The sequence below is a fragment of the Rana temporaria genome, chromosome 5, assembly GCF_905171775.1.
Source record: "Rana temporaria chromosome 5, aRanTem1.1, whole genome shotgun sequence".
NCBI lineage: Eukaryota > Metazoa > Chordata > Amphibia > Anura > Ranidae > Rana > Rana temporaria.
The window spans coordinates 303,317,504-303,335,155 of NC_053493.1; the positions used below are offsets into that span (position 1 = coordinate 303,317,504).

The 17,652-nt window shown below is 43.1% G+C and overlaps 1 protein-coding gene across 1 annotated transcript in view; it reads left to right on the forward strand.

The window, feature by feature from the left end:
* Positions 1 to 11,304, forward strand: part of TTC39C (tetratricopeptide repeat domain 39C) — a 154,975-nt gene extending 143,671 nt beyond the window's left edge. Inside the window, exons 9-14 of the mRNA XM_040354078.1 lie at positions 574 to 683; positions 1,677 to 1,800; positions 4,038 to 4,135; positions 7,296 to 7,400; positions 9,439 to 9,477; positions 9,592 to 11,304. Coding sequence (XP_040210012.1) covers positions 574 to 683; positions 1,677 to 1,800; positions 4,038 to 4,135; positions 7,296 to 7,400; positions 9,439 to 9,477; positions 9,592 to 9,681 — 566 coding nt within the window. The 3' untranslated portion in view covers positions 9,682 to 11,304. The remainder of the gene's footprint in view (positions 1 to 573; positions 684 to 1,676; positions 1,801 to 4,037; positions 4,136 to 7,295; positions 7,401 to 9,438; positions 9,478 to 9,591) is intronic.
* The last annotated feature ends 6,348 nt before the right edge of the window (positions 11,305 to 17,652 follow it).

Here is a 17,652-nt window from a genome sequence, read left to right on the forward strand (position 1 = left end):
ATGGCTCCGGCATTCTTACTGTGGGCGTCCCAGGTGTGGCCTCACAGCCGGGTACGCACTGCGCATGTCTCATGGTCCAGCGATGCGGGCGAACAAAGCCTCGCTTCTCTCCCCCTCCTCTCTGCGGCACCGGCATCACTATTGTGGGCACCGTCTTTGGCTTTGCGCTGTGATTGGCTGGGCAATCTTCTGTTCACACATGTCCCAGAAGATTGCAGGGAGGGAGGGGGGTGAGGTCAACTTCCTTCCAGCACTGCAGAGCCTGGGAGTAAGTGGGAGCTGGGTGCCCTTAAAAAGAAGGTATCCCCCCCCCCCCCAAAAAAAAATGACATGCCAAATGTGGCATGTCAGGGGGTCACCATCGCTTAAAGTTCATTTTTTGGGTGGAACTCAGCTTTAATTAGATCATGTCACTCTGTGAGTTTTATAGCACAAAGAGAAGAATATGGTTATGTTGCATTTTCTTACATCCATGTCTTATAATACAAAGCAGTCATTTCTAACCGACAATAACACGGTAGTAGTGATATGTATCTATTTACCATTAATAGCCATTGTGTATTGTGATTTCAGTGTGCCAGGGTGCCACAGGGGATGTGGACGGAGCACAGGAGGTGTTCAGAGAAGTTCAGAAGCTTTTCAAGAGAAAAAACAACCAGATTGAACAGTTTTCAGTAAAAAAGGTTTGTGTGCAACACCATACCCTGTTTCCCTGAAAATAAGACAGTGTCTTATATACATTTTTGCTCCCAAAGATGCGCTAGGTCTTATTTTCAGGGGATGTCTTATTTTTCCATGAAGAATACGGTACACATTTATTGTTGAATAAATGTCATTTTAAGTGATCCCCCTCCCCACCCAAGTTTCAGACACTTCCCCCCTACCTCAGTCACCCCTGTGTGTCCACACAATGTTCCCGACTCCTGCTCCGCGCTACTTACTGTCGAATTGTGAGTCGGCCAGACTCCGTCAGGGGAGAGCTAGCAGCAGGCGGCAGCTTGTCCTGGAGCCGGTGCGGGCTCTCTGATGAAAAGAAACCACGCACTTCCTGTCTGCTCCGTCTGCGCTGCGGCCAATAGTGAGCTGCGCGGCGCCTGCCGCTGCGGTCCAGGGTACAGAGTTACGGTAGCTTCGAGAGGCAAAACTGTAAGTAGGTCTTATTTTCGGGGGAATGAAGAAATGAAGAATTCCACAAGAATATGACCCTCTTTGTGAAAGGATAGAGACACCACCACCGATGTAAGGGGGGGAGGCTTACCAGATGGTTTTAACTTGGTGAGGTTTATACCACCCAAGTCAAAACAGGCTTGTATAATCAGTCAGCAAGATGTATCCAGCTGGTCCTGAATCCACAGGACGTTATACCGCGATAAATACGGTAACTGCGCTTGTGTAAACTCACTTATGGGTGTAACTCCCGGAATGCAGCTTGTGTGTGTCCAGGAACTTGCGCCTGTGTCCATGTTTATGCAAGAATGGCACTTACCTAGATACAACTAGTGTACAGCCATTATTACTATTGGTGGTCATACACTGCAGCTGCGTTTCCTGGTATGCCCGCAATTTATGCTGCATGCCCAAAAGCGTTTGTGTGCACAATGGGTAAATGTATAGTCCTGAGCAGGTTGAATATTAGTGTGTCCTTAATTAATTGTCATTTCTTTCGTCAATAACAGGGTGACAGATTTAGAAAACAAACTCCCACCAAGCAGCTGTGTATCTTGGCTGCCATTGAGGTGCTGTACCTTTGGAAAGCTCTGCCCAACTGTTCTCTGTCTAATCTCCAGCACATGAGTCAAGGTATTGCATGCTTTTATTGTATTGTAGGATCTGTTTGCAATTGAATAACCATAAAAAGAAAAAGGAAAAAAACAACGTGCAGCAGCTAACCCCATACTCCAATAAATACACAATACCACAAATTGATATACAGGAGTGCTAGCAGGTATGTCCGCAGACTGCATACCATAGAGTGGGAGGGTGGAGTCTGGACACATGGGTAAACTTGCATGGTGTCACTGGTGGAAAGTTTGGAGAGAAGCCTGGTAGATGTGCGCTGAGTCGGGTTTGGAGCTCTGGGTGCTGAGTGGACGAGCTGCAGAACAGGCTGAAATCCCAGAGCAATGATGGTGAACCGTGGCACCCCAGATGTTTTGGAACTACATTTCCCATTATGCTCAACTACACTGCAGAGTGCTTGGGCATCATGGGAAATGTAGTTCCAAAACATCTGGGGTGCCAAGGTTCGCCATCACTGGCCCAGAGCAAGCAGACCTGTGGCTATTAAACACTTGCACAGTAAGAAGCCCAGCTGAGGACCATTTTAGGAACACGATAAAAATAAGCACAAAAAAATAATAATTGTTATAATAACAATAATAAAAGTTGTTTTGGCTGGATGTGTCCCTCAGGCTCATACGTGTCAAGAATATCTCAAGGGTCTCAGTATAATAGGAGTTCAACAGATTGACCAATCTTTATTGGGGGTCATTCTATTCTGGCAAGCCCCCGTCGGCTTCACTAGGGTGGTGTGTAGTGTTGCTGTGCTGAGATCTGTAGGCTTTTGGGATCCACGCCTGTTTTCTGCTGTATTCTTTGAAGATCACATTTTTCACATATTTTATTTGTTGTCTGTTTTTTATATTATTTAATATGGGAAAGCAGACGGTAAATAGGATAAAGCTAGCATTTATTTAAAAAACCTTATAATAAAAGAAATTGACAACAGACCACTTGCTGGATAATAACGGCCGCGGATGTTTATTGTTGTTTTAAAATTAAATAAATAAATAAATAAATAGATAAATATATAAATAAATAATAGTAATAGGGTAACAATAATTTAAGATATTAAAAATATGTACAACTTTAGCAATCCTAGCCACTACGGCCCAGGCTGCAAATTACCCAACCAAACTCAACAAAATTCATTCATATTCATTCATCATCAATATAAGCATTTTTTTTTTTTTTTTCTTATAATATTATTATTTTATTTTTATTTTTTTTAAAACTTTATTTATTGCAATAGAATACTTATAAAACGACAGCTAGTCCCCCTTTGCAAACCGCAAAGGTGACCCAAACACACAACAACATCCGCGACATAATGAAAAAAGGGGGGGGGGGGTGGGGGAGAACACCACAGTTCTTCTGTCCTCTGGAGCGACTGAGCTGTAAGCCACGGACCTCTCTTTAAATAGCCCTAGCCCTATGCCGGTTTAGGTGAGTTTAAACCACTTTTGCGCGGTCTTTTTCACCTGGCAGCAGGATGACCTGTAACTGACCTGACTTTTGAGCGGGCTTTTACAGGTCACAGAGGGGTCAGTGTACCTTTTCCCCCTCATACCTGTGAGCCCGCCAAAAACTAACCTGAGGAGATAGGCATAATATAATTTTTAAAAACCACCCTCCCGCCACTTTCCCATGAGAAAAAGGGGGGCCAGAGGCTGCCATTTCCCTTTTTCTTTCATACTGTTTAAACAATTTTTAATTAGCTTGGCAGTGGATCACATGTTTCCACACACATGTATCAATTTATACTTGTCCAGTATTTATACATGTATGGATATTCATTTCATGGCCCTGCAGTCTTGTATATCAATTGAATGAGGCCACGTACACACGACCGAGTTTCTCGGCAGAATTCAGCCAGAAACTCGATTGGAGCCGTATTCTGCCAAGAAACTCGGTCGTGTGTACACTTTTGGCCGAGGAAATCGACGAGGATCTCGTCGGGCCAAATAGAGAACATGTTCTCTATTTCCTCGTTAGTCAATGAGGAAACTTGGCTCGCCGAGATCCTCGGCGGCTTCACAAGGAACTCGACGAGCAAAACGATGTGTTTTGCCCGTCGAGTTTCTCGGACGTGTGTACGGGGCCTAACCCTATTCAGAGGTCACCCCTCTCCTATAAATAATCATATAATATGTATTCGCTATTTTGTTACTTATGCTAAACTGATCTCTGCAGACTGTTCTGATCCCTCCAATAACGCCCTCCTTTGTTTGTATGCCTATATTCTGTATGAACAATAGCTTGCCATGAGGTGCTGGATCCCTCTGCTGTTGGATTAAGGAATTTGCTCCTTGGTGCCATCCATAAATGTCTGGGAAATGCTGAAGATGCCATTCAGGTGAGACCTCAAACTAGGTGATTGGTAGTAGACAAGGAACATTTTTTTTGTTATCATATTGTGTTTTTTCACCCAGAATAAAACCTCTCCCATGATTCTGAGCCTTCTGCATCATATACAGTTTATATAGTTTCTCTAAAGCTCTTATTTACAGTGGAGCCATAATGCTGGCCATACACCAACAATAAATAGCCGACCTGATGCCTTCAAATGATCATTCACTCAGAGGCAACTGACTCCTCAAAAAGGATGGGTTTGGCCAATTTCAACTGTGTTTTCTGCCATGACCGATCCATCCTTGTTGATTAAAATGGTAGTATCCAGAAATATGGTAACATTCTGAAATAATAACAAAACATTACCCTGTATAGCGATCACATTCTTTGGACCTGATGTTTGACATTTCTTAAAGTGGTTGTAAATCTCAGACATGAAATTTGAACAAAACATATCCCTGTATAGTGTGTGCTTGCACACACGCAGCAGGATCCCATAAGGGCGTCCAGGCCAGGGGTAGTCATTATTGGTCGCAGGTTGGCACTGTATACTTATATTTGTACTACTACTATACCAATGAGGTAATCGTTTGTACACACTTGCTTATATGTTATTGAATGTATGTGTTTTGTATTTTGCGGATCAGGCTGCCCTTTGTCGGGCGTTTGGTCCGATTTCTTTTACTTTCTGTTCAAACTTGTCTGAAAAAACATGAAACATGAAATATGAACAAAACATATCCCTGTATAGTGTGTGCTTGCCTCAATACAGAGTCCTCTCTGTCCGCTGCCTCATTCCTCTGCTGAGTCACTTCTGACGAGTTTTCCTAAAAACCAGCAGGAAAATGGTGATGGGAGGGCACAACCTGTGATTGACAGTCTCAATTCTGTACATGTGTGCTGTGTGAAGGGGGGTGTCCCTTCTGTCCAATCAGCACATAGTGCTCTCCTAACTGATGTAACTTCAGCTCTCCGCCTTCTGCTTTTCAGAGCTGAGAGATCCTGTGTAAATTCTGAACTTTTAATGGATTTAGGGGCAAGGCTGGTGTAGTTACACAGGTACAACTTATATAGGAGGATTTGTTTCATCTCTGCATCACCTGAGGCCAGTCACTCACGCAATAGAAGAGTTGCAGGCCAAATCCCTTGATAGAACCGCTAGATTCTCCTTCACTTGGAGTGTTTGGAGGCACTACTCCACCTCAGATAAACTCAAGAACAGACTCCCGCCCAAATTGATCCCATGAGAATCCCTGTTGGGTTCCGACCTTCGGCCTTGCACTGTGTGGGGGACTTTACTTTACTTTAACTTAATTTCAAATTAAACTCAATTTAATTTGGTCCAATTTAATTTAATTTAATTTAATTTGAAATGATATATTCCACGGTGGATTTGAGCACACCGTCTCCTTTACCCCCCCCCCCCCTCCTTTTCTGTCTCAGACTTTACTTTTTCTCCTTCCTCTTTGTCTTCTCGTCTTCTTTTCTGGCCTACTCTCTCTGGCCTTACCTTTTACTCATATGCACTCCGCTTTTTTTATTGTGTCAGTTGTAATTTTTGGGTGATGTACAAACCTTTTGATATCCTGATGCCATCTGCTCTCCCACCTTAGTTTTCTTCCTTTTACCTCCCTGGGCTCTGGGCGCTGCAGGATCCCATAGGGGCATCCAGGCCGGGGGTAGTCATTATTGGTCGCAGGTTGGCACTGTATACTTATATTTGTACTACTACTATACCAATGAGGTAATCGTTTGTACACACTTGCTTATATGTTATGGAATGTATGTGTTTTGTATTTTGCGGATCAGGCTGCCCTTTGTCGGGCGCTTGGTCCGATTTCTTTTACTTTCTGTTCAAACTTGTCTGAAAAAATACAATAGAAACTTATTGAACCTAAATCAATAACTGGGTTATCTCATCTATTAGAGATTAAACCCTGGGCTTAGTTAAAAAGAAAAATGCACAAGGGATATTACTTGCCATCAGTGTGATGTGTCCCTTGTGCTGCTGTGCCACACCCGCAGTCTTCTGTTTTGGCGAGGGTTAAAGTGGAGTTCCACCCGTGTTTTAGTTTATTAAAAGTCAGCAGCTACAAAAAGCATAGCTGCTGACTTTTAATAAACCAACACTCACCTGCCCCACGGTCCAGCGATGCGGCCGCCTGGAGGCTCGCTCCTCTCCCCCTCCTCTCCTTAGCGCCATCATCATAACTGTGGGCACTCGGCCGTGATAGCTTACAGCTTCACGGCCAGGTGCGCAATGCGCATGCACGAGTCGCACTGCGCTCTCCTATTGGCCAGATGATCTTCTGGGACCTGAGTTGTGTCCCAGAAGATTGCTGGCAGAGAGGGGCCGCCTAGGGCGAGAGGAGGAGTCGCCTAGGCCGCCGAAGATGGGAAGGAGGAAGTGAAGTCCCACTAAAAAGATGTTGCACCCCCCTCCAAAAAAAGTGACATGCCAAATGTGGCATGTCAGGGGACAAGGAGTGCTTAAAAGGGAAGTTCCACTTTTGGGTGGAACTTCGCTTTAATAGAACTAAAGGAGTTGTGACAGGAACTCCTCAAGAGAGCCGACTTTGCCCACCCTTTCCACCCAACTCCTCTATTCATAGAAGCCATACTAAAGCTCCTATGTCTAAAATGTGACCTTTCAACCATTCGTCCATCCTTCCTTCATAGATTTAAAGTAAAATTTGACTTTTTTTAGTTTTGGATAGTGGGGAAAGATTAGAACTTGTCAGTTTTTTATTGCTGTCCTGTTTACCGTTATCTTCTCAAGTAAAAGTAAAAGAAAATCCCACATGTCGGATTTCCCCCCAGAAAAAAAATAGAGGGGAAATCTTCCACTAGTTCTGGTGACCTGGGCGTCCCCTAATTTGGAGGGATTTTCTCTCACTTCCTGTTTGGCTATGGGACAGGAAGTGAAGGGAAATCTCTGCACAGATGGCATAAAAAAAAAAAAAAAAATGACAGGGTTAAAATCCTTCCTTGCTCTATCCAAAATGACAAAAGGTGTTGCCTATAGTTCTATGTTTTCCTTTATAGTATTGTTTAAAGTTACCATAAATGAAGTTTGCTGGGAGTCTAATAACTGACAAGCATGTCTGTGCTTATCAAGCATCATTTTAGTTTTACGTGTATATAATATAAAAATTCTCATTCAGTTCTTCCAGCGTGCTGTGAAAGATGAACTGGGGCGACAGCAGAACCTCTACATACAGCCGTATGCCTGCTATGAACTGGGCTGCATTTTGTTGGAGAATCCAGAGGTAAACATCACTTTTTTTGTCATTACTTTTGCTTATTGGTGAACTCCAGGCAAAAATGTTTTTTAAATGAAGCTAGTATGTGTAGCTTAAAGCGGTTGTAAACCGCATAAACTTTTTTTTTTTTTTTTTTAAACCTGCAAGGCAAAAGGCATAATCGGCTAGTATGCACCGCATACTAGCCGATTATGAAATACTTACCTCGGAACGAGGTGAACACCACTTACCTGGTCCACGCCGAGCAGGATGTCATCTTCCGGGTATCGCCGCTCCAGCGCTGTGATTGGCTGGAGCGGCAATGACGTCACTCCCGCGCGTGCGCGCGGGAGATTTAAAATCGGCAGGGTCCGGCGGATGCCGGTCCTATCGCCGTGGATTTCCCCCTGCGCATGCGCCGCCCGCATTGCGAGGGGAATATCTCCTAAACCGTGCAGGTTTAGGAGATATTCTCCTTACCTACAGGTAAGCCTTATTATAGGCTTACCTGTAGGTAAAAGTCAAAATAGTGGGTTTACAACCACTTTAATTGGACTTTGTATCAGCATCTGCACAGCTGATAAATCTCTGATCGGCATGAACAGAAATCAAAATCGTTGACAGGTAGAACCTCCCATATGTGTATTAGGAATTTAATGGTTTGCCTGGAATTCATCTTTTGCTCTGGTTCACACTGGGTACGATTTGGAACGATTTGAGATGCGATTTGACATGTCAAATCGCATCTCAAATCGGCGGCAATTGTCGGCAATGGCACTGTCCTAATCAGTGCGACGCCGCATCTGCGATTTCAAAAAGTAGTTCCTGTACTACTTTTTGCGATTTCGGGCCGCGAAATCGCGGTAAAATCGCGCATTTTACCGCGATTTTGAATTCGCAGCAGTGTGAACCTAGGCTTAAGTCTTTTTTTTTCTTTTGAAATGTGTAATTACCTAAAACGAACACTAATACATCATAGTAATTGGATTTATATTGTCCTGGTAGCCTTAACATTGTCCCTCTGAGGCAGTACAGGCAGCAGCAGGGCCTTGTTGGCCACCAATGCCTCCTAAAGAAAAATGCTGGGTCTTGTAGTCCACCAACGCCTAAAGTAAAATGCTGGGCCTTGTAGTCCACCAAAGCCTCCTAAAGTAAAATGCTGGGCCTTGTAGGCATTGGTGGTCTACAAGGCCCAGCAGCTGGGCCTTGTAGGCCACCAATGCCTCCTAAAGTAAAATGCTGGGCCTTGTAGTCCACCAAAGCCATCCTAAAGTAAAATGCTGGGCAGTGGGCACATAGACTTTCGGGTGACCGGCTCCGGCTGCTCGCTCCCTAGTCTCCCCAGCTGAGCGGAGTCCCAGCCTCAGCCTGTAGCAGAGGCAGGGTGTGCGCTGGGGAAGACCTGGGACAGGCAGCCTATCCCAGGTCTTCCCCAGCGCACACTCTGCCTCTGCTAAACCATTCTCCCCCACCCGGCATCACGTCCCAACCCAGCGACACGACACAACCGGTGTTGTGCTAAAAAGGGCATCCCCTGCATCCTTCCAGGCGTGCCCGTGCCGGCCGCTGGGAGGTACCGGCGGGGGGGCTGTGCGCTCAGTGGAGGAGCCGCTCACTCGGTGCTCAATACAGCAGAGCTGCCGGTCGCCGGCGCCCCCCCTCAGCCCAGCGCCCGGGCAGACACACCCCCTGCCCCCCTGGTTGTTACGCCACTGATGCTCGGGCCCTGCCTCCGCCAGACCCGCCCGAACACACTGTAGCAGGCACTCGGGTGGTCTCGCCCGGCTCCGGAGCCGAGTGTCACAGCCATATTTTTTACTGGCAACCTTTTCTTTTAATTGGCATTTACAGACAGGAAAAAATTGCCTGTTTTTTTTACTGGCTGCCAGTAAAAATACTGAGGGTTGGCAACACTGCATGTCAGTGTCGGAGACCCAAAGACTGGCAGAGAAAGTTCCTCTATGTCTAGTATGCCCACAGTCCTCAGATAGTTAAGACATATGATGAATCATAATTTGTGTAATTTATGTGAAGGTGATTAATATTTTTTTTTTTTTTTCCCCAGACTGTTGCAAAAGGGAAAACTCTGCTTTTTCAAGCTAAGGTAATATCCATGGTCTTCCAGCCTGCTACAGGACTTGGACAGTTGTAAGATTGTACAGTACACAGACTAACCATCCTTGCCTTTATCTCTCTTTGTGTTTTGTGCTGGTTGCAGGAGGACTTCACAGGTTACGACTTTGAGAACAGACTGCATGTACGGATTCACGCAGCCTTAGCTTCTCTCAGGGAGGTGGTCCCTCAGTGACAGCAAGGAGGACAAGACTCTTCTATCCCACACAACTTTCTGCACTTACAACACACAGAAGAGTATCACAATGGCTGACTGTGGATGATACGGGTGACCGAGTATGTTCTCTGAACGCCAACTGTGCCGATATTTAGACACAATTCACAGTTGCAGTAAAGCTGAACTGACACAGAACTATGGCATTTTTAACTAATCTGCAAGTCAAAACTCCACCCTGACACCAGTACAGGAGAATACTTTGCTACAATGGTGAATTTTCCCTCAGAATTGTTGTTGTGACTTGTACAAAGTCTGTCTATCCTGTGTGTTAGGCACAAGCCGTAGTTCCACTTACTGCAGCTAAATAGTTGGCCTTGTGTTATCTTTTCTTTCTGTTGGGGTTGTACAGATCATGCAGTCATTAAGGAGGTGGCTGCATTTACATTGTGAACTATACATGTCAGTAAGTTAAACTGCTGTGCAGAAAGACCTATTTCTTAAAGGAACAAATTAGTCTGGTGCTGATCTTCTCTCTACCTTCCTATTTAAAATCAATGGGGCTTAGTCGCTATATACCCTTCGCTAAAGCAGACCTGTCATTAAAGTTAACCAGCCAGTACTACAGTAGCTAGTCTACTCATCCATGGTCAGATTGCGATCCAGGCTTTGGCCGAATTTGGGGTAGGCTGTGACGTGTTGAGGTTTGTGGAGGTGTGTTGGCACTACACTAGACCTCCTCCTCAGCTGCTTTCTCAGCACCTTACATGTCTACAGTCCAGATGCTGTATGACCTACACATACATGATGGGGGTTGTAGATCTAGCATGGACACCTTCCCATAGAAAATGTACATCAAAAATAGTATTGTCTGAGGTACTTTTTGGACACCATCACACATAGTGGTAAATCGCAGCTTTCTTGTGCTTTTTTGTTTAAAGATTTGTTAGAAGGCTGGGTTATCGCATTCCTTACTCGAAGACTCTGATTACAAATGATAATATGCGCCTGTAAATAGGAGCATTTATTTTTGCGTAAGTGTGCTTTTCGGCTTTGTTTAACGTTTTTACAACTCCATTCAAAGCTTTGTTTGGATAGAGTGGGACTGGGGGAAGGGGGGAGTTAGAACATCTGTAAGTATTTGCCTTCTTCCTTTTTTTTTTTTAGGGGAATTAGGCCATAAATGGTGAGATTTTTCATCACTTCCTGGCCTTTCTATTGAAATTGTGTCAGAACAGGAAGTGAGGTGAACAGGAAGTGAGGTGAACATCTCATCAGCAGGACACAAGCAGCAAGACAAACTCTTTTTCTAGTACAGTAAAGAAGGTTTAAAGTGCTGTCAGGATTATATGATTGCATGAATCTACATGATGGAGATCTCTCCTCATTTCCTGTCCAGGTATCACATAGAACAGGAAGCAACGAGAAATCTCCCCTAGGGATTTAAACTCTCTTCAGTAGGGGCACGGATAGCAATTAAACCCCGATGCACTCTAATGCCGCGTACACACGATCAGAAATTCAGACAAGAAAACCGTGGATTTTTTTTCCGACGGAATGCTGGCTCAAACGTGTGTTGCATAAATACGGTCACACAAAATTCCGACCGTCAAGAACACGGTGACGTACAACACTAAAACGAGCCGAGAAAAATGAAGTTAATTAATTCCGAGCGTGTTTTTTTGCGCGTCGGAATTTCCGACAACAACTTTTCTTGTCAGAAAAATTGAGAACCAGCTCTCAATTTTTTGCTGTTGGAAACTACGACAGAAAAGGTCAAATGGAGCCTATACACATCAAACTTTTCTTGTCGGAAATTCCGATCGTGTGTGCGCGGCATAACCCTTCCCCATTTTCCTGCTTTCTCTTACATAGTTACAAAGTCAGAATCAAACAAAAAAGACCATCTAGTTTGACCAATAAAAAATTTATAAATCCACATACACAATCCTATACTCACAGCTGATCTAGAGGAAGGCAAAACAAATTACGATGATTCAATTTGTTCCCGCAGGGTAAAATAATTCTTTCCGTCCTGAGTTGGGTTTTAATGTAAGTTTAACGGAAAAGGGAGAGAGAAGATCAGAAGCAGAGTATTTTGTTCATTACGGGGGTTGAAGACTCCTGGCTTTTATTGTACAACTGCTAAGAGGGCCGAGTAAAGCACACGTAACACAAAGTGATGTACATTGTCCTCACCGCACACGCTACGCCGTTGTAGCATATGGCTTGCCATATCAAGTAGTAGGCCATTTAGCTGTATACCACTCTGTTCATCAAACCTATAATAGGAAAAGATAGTGAGGAGACAATGAGAATGCAAGACACAAAGATGCTCCAACATTCCTCAGCAAAATTCCAGGATCCTAATGTACTTGTCAATCAATGTCAAACTTTAGACCTGGGTTGAAGCTGATTGGTGTCTGAGAGAAGGATATCCAGTAGGAACATATAGATACAGCTGGCATCAGAATATCTTTATTTATCATAACCAGGACAAATATCTGTTTAGGATTAGACTTCAATCTTATAACTTGTAGCATAAATAAGTATACATATGTTTTAGCAGAACATTTTAGGAGGACATAAATACATGAGATGTAAAGCCATCCTGGTTTACGGACAATAGAATTCAGAAATTTGTGCAATAGTGCCCCCTAGTGTTTAGGATTTTACATTGCCCTTGTGAATGGTGCAGGAAAGTAAAAATACACTGGCTAACGGATTGTATTTTAGCATGAGCCTTGAAGAATTTGTGGTTCCATCCAAACAACTAAAATACAGTGTGCATCAAAAAAAGAAGCTGATAAGACCTACAGTAGATAAAGCAATATATAGTAATTGGCATAACCATCAGACTATTAAAAATGGGGATTTATAAGTGTGGAAGGAGACTGTATGATCTCACACTCCATCCCTTGACCTTCTACCCATTAAGGGGCAGGGTGGCCACCCACACAGACAAGGTCAATGAAAGTCTTAGCGGCCAATTCACTAAGGCCTTTTTCACATTGAGGCGTATTTCAGGCGTTTTAGCGCTAAAAATAGCGCATAAATAATGCCTGAAATAATCCTGCCCCAGCATTCTCAATGTGAAAGCCTGAGGGCTTTCACACTGAGGCGATGCGCTGGCGGGAGGAAAAAAAATCTCCTGCAAGCAGCATCTTTGGAGCGGGATGTTTACCGCGCCTTCCCATTGAAATCAATGGGAAACCGCGGTAATGCGCCTCTGCAGAGGTGCATTGCCAGCGGTCTTAACCCTTTTTTGGCCGCTAGCGGTGCGGTTTTAACCCCCACTAGCGGCCGAATATTGTGGTAAATACGACGGTATAGCGGCACTAAAAAAAATCACGCCGCTATACCGCCACCGCACCTCCCCTGCCCAGTGTGAAAGGGGCCTTAGTAATACTCTGATTTCTCTTCAGGGTGTATAAAGCTTTCACCTTTTATCATTTGCTCATTTTCTCACACAGTCAACTTACCAACAAATTGTATAGTTGTAGTATGCAACAATTATTGTTGTGATTTAACTAGGTATTGAACCAATAGAGCCCTTTATTTCTAGTGATTTAATATATTCACTTATAAATTATTTTATCTCCATCTAAAATTGCTTTATTTCTGCTCTCCTAAATCCAGAAGCCAGCTATATTTTAACGGACGAAAGCCCATATTATAATATTTCCTAAGATCACCTTTGGGAGAATTTTACATGTTACATCCATATTTAGTGTGTAACGTGTATCAGTACAACCCCACCATGCACCAACCCAATACTCCCCCTGTGACATCGGGTGGGCGTTCGTCCTCCTGTTGTCACATTTTAAAAATAGCACGCCCACGTGGGCCGTCACTGCCTCCGCATTCATTTACAGCGATCTGTAAATGAATGGACTACAAGTCCCATCTTCCATCGTGGCAGACAGCTTGTAGTTCTCAGTGATCTGCAAGGGCGAGCGCTTTTGTAGTTCATTGATCTTCCTGCTGGTCAGTAATGGTCTGCCCATACAGGTAGTATGGGCAGACAGATTTACTGGGAGTCTGCAGGTGCCCGACGTTGCACTCGTGACTGATTATGGGTGCAATGCTTTCCAGGCTCCTGCTGTAAAAAATAAATGCACAATTTGTTTCTGCAAAAATATGTGTATTTATTTATTTTTTCCCAAAAGGTGAACTTGGCCTTTCCTGCTACTATCTATGACACATTACCTTACTGCATGTGATACATATCACACCAACAAGACCCATATAGCATTATAAAAGAAATACAAAGCTATCAGCTGTGAAGGGCAGTAAAAGGCAATACAGTAAAGAAACTGTAGCACTTCTATATATAATTGAAAATACATTTTTCTTCTAATTCAGGGATACCCCCAGTCTTGTCTCTTTTATGGACATGACACATTGTTAAAATTTTATTCATAATGTTCTAATGTATGTTTGTTTTTTTTATTTATTGAATTTCCTGATAAGGTGTAAAAAGTTGATATAGGCTACTGGGGGATTATTCTGTATACTGTTAGATTTTATGCCGGAGATCAGTGATTTTAGGTTAGCTTTAATGCATTTATGAAAAGTATTTATTTGAATGATTACTGTTTTGCGTCTCATATTCAGTGATGGATACGCATTGTGTTCATCCACATTTCATATATCCTACATTTACATCTCCTCCTTTTCTGTATTGGTATGCAAGATAATATGCAGATGCCAATTATAGGTAGTATACATAGTATTGGAAATGCCCTGATATATTCTTTCGTTAAGCAGAACAAAGACAGGTAAATCTTTTGCTTGTTTTGTACCTGTTTTGGGGATGTGGATTTCTGCAGTCCAGTTTCAGATACCTGCCTATTTTTCTGCAGAATTAGTTTTTTCAACGAAAGTCCGAGAAAAAAATGATATACCCTACATGATTGGGCCCATCTCTGCAGTAACATGAAAATCACCAGTCCTACCATACGTGTTACTAAGCAGCAGTGAGCCAGCATAATGTTGCTTAACCCATTACCACCAGCAATCTGCTGGTAAAAGTTCTCCAGCATGACATCACCTGCTGAGAATTTGTTAATAAACACCCACCTTTAGCCACTAGTTACCAGCTGACACATTACACCAGGGATCCCCAAACTATGGCCCTCCAGCTGTTGCAGAACTACACGACCCATGAGGCATTGTAATACTCCAACATGATTAGGCATGATGGGAATTGTAGTTCTTGAACAACTGGAGGGCCATAGTTTGGAGATCACTGCTTTACACATTTGATAACTGTCAAACCTAGCCGTCACTGACAGCTGCAGTCCCCGCAGTTCACCATCACGTAATCACTTTCATCTATGACAATATGATTGCGTGCAATCTTAAAACGGTATTAAACCCAAAAGCAAACATTTATTACAGCTTACCAATTCTTAGATGTGGTGGCTACGTTAGTATTTCTTTTTAGGCTTTCTTTCCTTTATTTTCATCTGGTGATCAAGCCATTAAGTCTATTGTTTTTCAACAGAACAAGCTCTCCTGCAAAGTGAGAGTAATGAGACAAACCATTTACCTCTGACAAGGGTACTTGCAATAATCACCTTTTATTAATTTATGTAAAACCTTTGTCCCAAAAGAAAAAATATGGTTGCTGTAACTACTTGTGTAATTGCATTGTGAGCTGGAGTATGGTTCCAATTTGTTTATCTGAATCTGCTATTACATCTAACACTCTCCTCTCCTCACACTGACAATGCTCCAAAGGTGCCCCTGTTCTCCTTTATCCAGAGTGGAGGTACTCTGAGACAGGAGGTATGTTACTGGTCAGATCACCAAGTGAAAATAGAGGGAGAAAAAAAGGCAGCCATTAAATCGAATGATTGGTAAGCTGCAATATATTACTGTGACGGAATACTTAGCACCCTGCTTAGGTGCTTCCGCTAAACAGTGCCTCCTGCTATCCAAAACCATCCAGCAGGCCGAGGGCTAATAGCAGCCCTTTTACCCCAAGCATCGTACGTAGACAAAATGTTGAGGTAAAACCAAAGGAACGACTCTTTATTAAACCTCATACACATACTTTATACCCCCACAGGAGCACATTCCCCTCTGGATGATTATCGCATGACAATGCAAACTTCAAACACCAATCCAATTAACAGTAATCTCAATTAAACGATAATCTAATTAACAAACCTATAACATCCCACAATAGTTTGGTAACAAGGTGAAGTGGATACAATACTAGCAGACAGACAAACAATAGGTGACCCAATTAACAATGGGAATTCACACCTAGGAGGTACACAATGGAAGAAACACAAACTTTTGTATTTTGTCCACTAGACAAGTCTTCAGAAGACCAACAATTTCACAGCAGTCTGATAAAGTGGAATTCATTTATCTTCATTGATTTATTGGGAGATATTGCTGATAAATATTTCTGTCCCAAGTGGAGGTGCTTCTCCAACTTATTTTGCAGGAGGGCCACCATATTCCCCCTGACTACTAACCTGTACATGATAATATTACATCTTTCCAGAAGGGAAACGTTATTGTTCTTATTCAGAGAATTAATCCAAGCCTCGCTCTTAGCATTCATCACGTGGTTGTCCATCATTATGATCTGCTCACTCCATGGGCCATAATCAGTGGGTAGGAGGCTTTCCCCTAGTCCTCTCCAAAAGCCACTGTTCTAATTGGGTCTGTCACAATCACATTTTTGGTTTTGGGTTTAATACTGCTTTAAAGATTCATTTAAAAAGTGTTTCAGATTGCAGATGACACAGCAGTCTATAAACGACAATGTGCTTCTGTTTATTACTTTGATTGTCTGATTCAATTCTAGTATTAAACACAGTAAACAATTGGCCTGGGCATCCATGCTTTAATTACCTCTGGGCATCATTCAGATATCACCAATCAATGCAGGACTTCAAATGACGACCTTGGGCGGGAAGTGGTTAAGACTGCAATCGTGTTCAAATCAAGGGGACTATATTTTCAAAACTTTTGGGTGGGTATCATTTAATAGAAATTGTGCTATTTCATGGTGTAAATTGACCCCTATATTTGGTAGCAGATACTTTTGGCCCTATCAAATTAATATTATCTGATGACTTGACAACTCAGGTTTTCTCCTGAAGCAAAGAAAGGTGAGAAAAGCAAGGATGTATGGAGTTCTCAGCAGTCACAAAACTTGCAGGACACTTGTGAACAGGGCTGTGGAGTCGGTAGATAAATGTTTTGACTCCTAAATAGTCCGACAATCTAAATTTAGTAGGAGTTGGAGTCTGTGCATTGTTTGCCGACTCCGACTCCAGGTACCCAAAATTTCCTCCGACTCCTCGACACCGACAGCCCTGCTTGTGAATACCCAAATTGCTAGCAATAGAAGGATTGAAACCTCTGTCGGGTTTTTATGTCTGTGTACTCCATCAGGGAAAATTCTAGAGTGTAAACTCTTTCCACAGTGATTAGAGAAGGTAAGGAAAATGTCTACATTAGGATTAGAGAGGATGATGGAAAATCTCTGCATAAGGTTTAGCATGGGTGATGGAAAATTTGTTCCAGTGGGACCAGAGAGGGTGATGGAAAATCTGTCCTAAGGAATTGGAGTGGGTGATAGAACACCAGAGAGGGTGGTGGAAAAATCGATCCAAAGGAATTGGAGTGGGTGATAGAACACCAGAGAGGGTGGTGGAAAAATCGATCCAAGGGAATTGGAGTGGGTGATAGAACACCAGAGAGGGTGGTGGAAAAATCGATCCAAGGGAATTGGAGTGGGTGATAGAACACCAGAGAGGGTGGTGGAAAATCGATCCAAAGGAATTGGAGTGGGTGATAGAACACCAGAGAGGGTGATGGAAAATCTCTCTCCAATGGAACTAGAGAGAGCTCTGGAAATCTCTACAATAGAGTAGAGGTGGCAACTTAAAATATTATAGCTGTGGAGAAAAAAAGGCTGATTGGTTGTTTTGGGTTGTAGTAAAGTCTACATTGCGGGTTACA